At 32.9% G+C, this 6,860-nt stretch overlaps 1 protein-coding gene across 1 annotated transcript; it reads left to right on the plus strand.

The window, feature by feature from the left end:
- The first annotated feature begins 2,886 nt into the window (after positions 1–2,886).
- LOC142547271 (1-aminocyclopropane-1-carboxylate oxidase homolog 1-like) lies at positions 2,887–5,735 on the plus strand. Its single transcript, XM_075655466.1, has 3 exons — positions 2,887–3,522; positions 4,917–5,238; positions 5,365–5,735. The coding sequence occupies exons 1-3, from the start codon at positions 2,981–2,983 to the stop codon at positions 5,614–5,616; spliced, it is 1,116 nt and encodes a 371-aa protein (XP_075511581.1). The 5' UTR covers positions 2,887–2,980; the 3' UTR covers positions 5,617–5,735.
- Positions 5,736–6,860: the final 1,125 nt, after the last annotated feature.

The raw sequence follows: 6,860 nt of genomic DNA on the forward strand, positions 1-6,860 counted from the left end.
ACGAGTCCAGCCCCTCTCCTGGACAGCCGCTGCACAGCCTTCTCCCTTACTTCTTCCCTAAACGTGTGTGCCATAGCCCTCAAGAGACACAACCCGTCGGCCCTTCCTCTTGCACAGAACCAGCCCTAAACCGTCCCATCTAAGACCCCTTAACAGCCCCTAAACCAAGCCCATATCATCCTTAACCTAGCAGCCCCTTGTGCATCATCAATACATTAAGTTTCATGTCAAAATAATATAAGTTTTCCATGTATATGCCATAAAAACAAAAATATAAGAAGGGACGTCATATTTTTCATGAAAGAACACATATTCACATATAATATGGTATGAACGATGAAAAAAAAGGAATAAGGTGTGCCTTTGTGTGATTCACGCACGAATAAACAATTCCAGACGCGAAGGGACATTGTCAGAGAGACGGGGAAGACCTTGCTGCATGCGTTTTCTTCCTTCAAAACTGACGCGAAGAAGCTAAAACGTGTTGGTGTGTGCGCGTATGTGGTAGGGAGAGAAACCCTAGGACTCTTGTGTTGTGTGCGTGAGTTTTGGGGAATTAGGGAAAAATCAAGTTTTGATTATAAATAACAAGGTAGCTAATTAGGTACAATAATCCTAGTACAATAGGACCATTAGTCCCATTAGAAAGTAAGAAAAACATTTATTTTAGGAAAGTTTTCGAAAATATTAACCGAATCTTGAAAATGTCCTTGTTTTTGTCAAAAATCAATTACTGGTTTAAAACACGACTCGGTATGCAAAAATATCTCAAAAGACATCATTTTCGAAATTTTCATATTTAATATATCATATATTAAATAATTAAAAATAATCATTTAATAAAAATATTTTTCCTTTACAATCTCCGGTCTCCGTTCTTCGGTCGCACATACAATCTCCGGTCTCCGTTCTTCGGTCGCACATCGAATAACCCTTCAAACACAATTTTATGCATTCTAATAGAAAAAGCATATTTTAAACATGTAAACATGCCTACCACATTTAATTGATAGAATTAAAATAATTTAATTAAGTATTTTCTATTTTTCCTAGATTTGCATGTAATTGGATTATATTATCGAATTTCGAACATTACATATAACATATTATATCCTCCAAAAATCGTAAAATAAGCATTTTTCGAGAAAATTGCTTAACTGTAGCATTTATGGTAAAAAAAAATATCATAAATTCATCATAATCATTTTAAAAATCATTTAACATGTATTATGACCCCTTGGGACACTGTCACGACATTCAAACTATCCGATACGTAAAATGATCATTTTGCCCTTGGACCCCAAACTTCCCGTTTTTGAATTTTTCCTACGTTTCTTGACTCGAGCCTATCCCAAATCGTCATACAACATTATTTTTTACTTCTACTAATTTTCTTAAACGTAAACTCACGCCCTTCAATTTATTCAACTTAATCGCTAAACCGTAATTCTTTTTCGTAACCAAATTTAACTCAAAACTTAATAACTTTTTCCCAAATTCGAATTATGACTTACTAGATCCTAGTCTACCACTGTGAACCACAGTCCAGCCCACACAAGACCACGGTCCACCCTCTTCTCTTAGACCTAGCCGAACCCGTACGATTTCCCACATGACTTGCGTCGTGACCCACCTTTACCTCGAGTCACCTTCTGCTAATTAATTTAAATTTGACCCCAAAAACACTAAAAATTTTAAATTATTTAAAATAAATGTTTTACTAACTAAAAATAAAAATTTATCTTTTAAGTCTTTAACACTTTAATCGTCTCCGGTCCTTCGTTTCCGGCCAACCATCGATATTCTCCTGAAAATCTTTAAATTATGAAATCAAGTAAAATTACACAATTAATCATTTATTTAATCAAAATATATCATTCACGAAACAAAATCATTTGATTAAAGTAATTTATCAATTTAAAATTTTTCATATATACAGTTTACGTAACCGAATTTTTTTGGACGCTACAAAGAGATATATTGATCAGATTGTTTAAGTTGTAAGAACAACAAATAAGACCAACTGAAGTGGGTGTTGCAAATTGTTTGTGATCACCAAAATCTTCTAGTGAAATCTTTTCTGAAAAAAAATAAAGAGAGACGCAGGAGTGTTTAATTATACGAACTTCACAAACAATTATTTTGTGTATTTACTTGAGTTTTGCTAGCCTAACTGTTCTTGAGCCTTATATTTTATTGTTCAAACCAATTCAACGAGCATTTTCCGCACGGTTGACTAACTATTAGTTTATTTGAAGCCTAGTCGATAAGAATTAAAATTCAAGTTTTAATAACCCAACCGAATTTCGAATTTCGGAAATTTTGCAGATATTGTTTATTTATCTTTTTTCTAATCAATCTTTTGATCCTAACATAATAGTTAAAATAACCTATATATCTCAACTGAAAAAAAAATATAATTAAAGATAATCCACAAAATAATCACACATTAAAAGAACCAAAATCATCATTCTCAAAAAATTTATTATAATGTCGATTTTTTTTATGTCTCATAATCGAGAGTGACAAAAACTTGTGTGAGACGATCTCACGAGTCGTATTTTGTGAGACGAATATCTTATTTGAATCATCCATGAAAAAATATTACTTTTTGTGCTAAAAGTGTTACTTTTTATTGTGAATATCGGTAGGGTTGACCTATCACAGATAAAGATTTGTGATACCGTCTCACAAAAGACCTACTCATCGAGATTAAGTTGTAACATACACTTCTCCAACTAAAAAAGATAATATTTTAATTAATTGCAAATAAACTTGTATGAAATCATCCTTAAAATTTTGTAATTTTGATATGAATTATTATCATTTATAAATTAATTGATTTAATATTAAGAATTTTAACGGGAAAACAATTATACAGAAGATAACGACACTGGTCATTTCGTGGGTTCTTCCGATCTTCACACGTCAATAGTAATCACAAAATCGAACACATCTGCGCTAGAAAGCAAACAGAAACATGGTGGATCCAGGTAAAAATGGAGAAGATCAAGAAACTAAATCAACAACCTACGATCGTCATGCCGAACTCAAAGCCTTCGACGAAACGAAGGTCGGAGTTAAAGGACTTGTTGACTCTGGCGTCACGAAAGTACCCAGAATCTTCATCCACCCACCACATAATCTAGACAAAATAAACACAAGTGACACAGATTCAAAGTTCCCAGTAATAGATCTTGATGGGTTCGACAAGGATCCTGTAAAACGCGAGAGAGTCGTGGAAGAGATTCGTGTTGCATCGGAGACATGGGGCTTTTTCCAAGTGGTTAACCATGGAATACCGATTGGAATTCTGGAAGAGATGCTGGACGGAGTTCTGAGATTTAACGAGCAGGCGCCAGAGATCAGGAAGAAATATTATTCGCGAGATTACAGTAAGACTATGGCGTACAATTGCAATTTTGATCTGTATAGCTCGCCGGCAGCTAACTGGAGGGACTCGTTTTACTGTGCTATGGCTCCCAGGACGCCGCAGCCGGAGGAACTGCCGGCGGTGTGCAGGTTAGATTATATTGAAAATGAAATTTCAACCATGAACATGAGATTAATGCATATAAAGTCAAAATTTAACCTGAATTATTTTTAACAAAAACACTTATTCATTTTCAAAATATATTTTTTTATTTTAAAAATATCTTTTTTTGTTAATTATATTAAAAAATTTTAAAAATATTATATTTTGCTGTATAAATCAGATTGATATTTCTTTCTGATTGAAAATATTATTTTTAAATATCAAAGAAATATTATAATTTTTTAAAAAAATATTATATTTTGGTGTATAAATCAGATTGATATTTCTTTCTGATCGAAAATATTATTTTTTAAATATCAAAGAAATATTATAAATCTGATTGATCTATCTCCTGTATATAAGATCTTTGTACATAAAAACTAATATTAATTTTAAATTATTATTTTCGATGAATTATTTTTATTATTTAAATTACTCAAAAGCAATAATAGTGAGGATTAAATAATAATGAGATTACATAATTTTATTTGCAAAATTATTATATGATTTTAGTATTTATGAATTGAATATACGATATGGTTCAGTGGTACACCAATTGTATATAACCAATGATATCTTTTTTAATATTTGAAAATACACAGCAGACCAATTTTCCTTTGTGTATCTCGTCGGTGTATATGCATAACTTTAATTTAATATAGCTTTAGGTATAGAAAATTTTTGTGTAAGTATATTTACGTATAACTAAATTTTTTTTCAGACTTACATTTAAAAGGGTACTTTGTAATAAACTAATGTATTTTAGAGAATAAAAGTAATTATTACACGAATTTCATATAAAAATATATAGACAAAAGGATTGTATATTCATGAAATTTTAATTATAGTTGTCCGAAATCATGCTTCATATCGTTTCGCATTGACGGGAAAGGGGCCATCGAATTTGAACGGGAAATAGCAACAAAATCGTCCTATAAACTATTTGAACTTGGTTTTCAAGCGGTCAAAATTTATTTTGTCAAAAACTTGTGTGAGACGGTCTCATGGGTCGTATATTATGAGACGGATCTCTTATTTGGTAGGGTTGACCCATCTCACAGATAAAGATTCATGAGACCGTCTCATAAGAGACCTACTCATTTATCTTAGCCGGATAAATTTTTTTTTTCCTCGATGGAATGCTATTCATGACATGTCTAGTGCTACATCAAATCTCGATAGAAAAAAAATTAAGAATCTAAAATTACCTAACTCATTGTGTTAATTAGATCAAATTTTGACTATATAAATACCAAAATAAAAAATATACCAATTTAGAGACCAATTGTTATATATATAACTTTACCCATTTGAACTAGTTAAGTGAATACAGAATATAAATATAAACTCATCCACATCTTATTATGTGACGCTATTCCAGGGAAATTTTGATCGAATTCTCAAACCATATAATGAAATTAGGGTGCTCTTTGTTCATATTACTGTCAGAAGCTTTGGGACTTAGTTCGAAACATCTGATAGACATGGGTAGTGCAGATGCTCTTGCGCATATCTGTCATTACTATCCGGCTTGCCCTGAGCCCGAGTTAACGATTGGCACGACTCAACATTCGGACAATGATTTCATGACTGTTCTTCTACAAGATAATGTAGGAGGGCTTCAAGTGCGTCATCAGAACCAATGGGTTGATGTTCCTCCGACGCCAGGCGCATTAGTCGTTAATCATGGAGATCTTTTACAGGCAAGTATGCTTCATTGTTTTCAATCATTGGAAGATTGAATTAACAAGTTTGTTAACCTTTACTCCAAGTACCCTTTTAGTTGATGTACGTATATTTGGTTTAAATGTTTTGTGGCATGTTTTCAGCTTATATCGAATGATAAATTCAAAAGTGTAGAGCACAGAGTGCTGGCAAGCCAGACAGGTCCAAGAATCTCGGTTGCCAGCTTCTTCGGCAGAGACTCGGGGACAAATGCCAGGGTTTTAGCACCAGTTAAGGAGCTATTATCCGAACACGATCCTCCCAAGTATCGCGCAACCACCGCATCTGAGTATACTGAATTCTATCGCAGAAAGGGACTCGATGGCACTTCTGCTTTGGTCCATTTCAGACTTTAGTTGAAGATCACTCAGGGCTTTCATGTATGATCGAATCTTTATTTCAAGGTTCACTCTGCACCTGGATATTTTTACGTCGGCGAAACCTTATAAATATCAATAAATGAAACTTTCTGGAACATCACATGTTGAAATCAAATAATTATTAATTGTTCCAAAAGATAGTGAAATATAATGGATAAGAATACATGAAAATAATCTAGTTTTTCCCTTGAACCTAACATAATCCAGTTTTCATAAACATATTATAGCGCTAATATATGGTTTTGTTCTCCACAACCAATTTCTACATTTTCAAAATATAAACAACAATATACGCACTATCACACTTTTATTTCATTTTCTTAAATAAACTTCATTTTTGCATCTTTATGTAGGCGTAGCGTTTTCTCGTACCCAAGACAACGAAAGTTTTAAAATTTTTGTTTTGATGTTCAAAACGTTTTTGGACATCGTATAATTTAATCAACATTCATATGGTGTTTACTTTAATATAATTTTCCTTTGCGGCTAAACTATATCATTTATGCGGTAATAGCTTTTTTTGTAAATTCCTACAAACTTTTTTCAACCTCCTTAATCAGATCCACGATCTGATATTATGTTCATCGTATAGATTACATTAGAAATCCACACGAAATTTGCGTCGAGATTCGATCGTCTGAAATTCAAAATTCGGCGGCAGCTTCGGGGTGGCGGCTCGACAGTTCTGTGGAGTCGTGCCGTGGGCTTCCAAGAAAAGGGTTGGCCGATTTTTGTTTATCGAGGAAGAAGAAAATTCTAACATTTAAAATATGACATACAAGTTATATTTATAGATTTCATGATTAAGGTTTGCTGAGTCAATAGACTCACTTGATGTGATCGATGCAGGTGAGCATGATACTAATAGAGTACTTGATTGTTGAACTAGCTGAACTGAACGTGCATACAACCCAAGGACCGTCACTAGTTTTTCGCAAATAAAACTGTATTTAAAATTTAAACCACTTCAAAGATTTTATGACTTATGATGCTTTTGAGAGTTTTTTGAGAGGATGTTAGAGTTAAGTTTATTTTTGAAATAATATTAGCTTATGGTTGGTTGACGTTTACGATTTTATGTTTTAAATGCTTTCTTTTGGATTTTTCGACATATTTCGGCCGTAAGGCGGAAAAAAAGTTTTCTATTACATTTTAAAGAAAAACGAGTAGTTGACGTTTCAGTTGGTACCAGAGCAATTGTTGGAAACTTAATTTCGGAG

This window comes from Primulina tabacum, chromosome 5, assembly GCF_025594145.1.
Source record: "Primulina tabacum isolate GXHZ01 chromosome 5, ASM2559414v2, whole genome shotgun sequence".
Taxonomy (NCBI): Eukaryota; Viridiplantae; Streptophyta; class Magnoliopsida; order Lamiales; family Gesneriaceae; genus Primulina; species Primulina tabacum.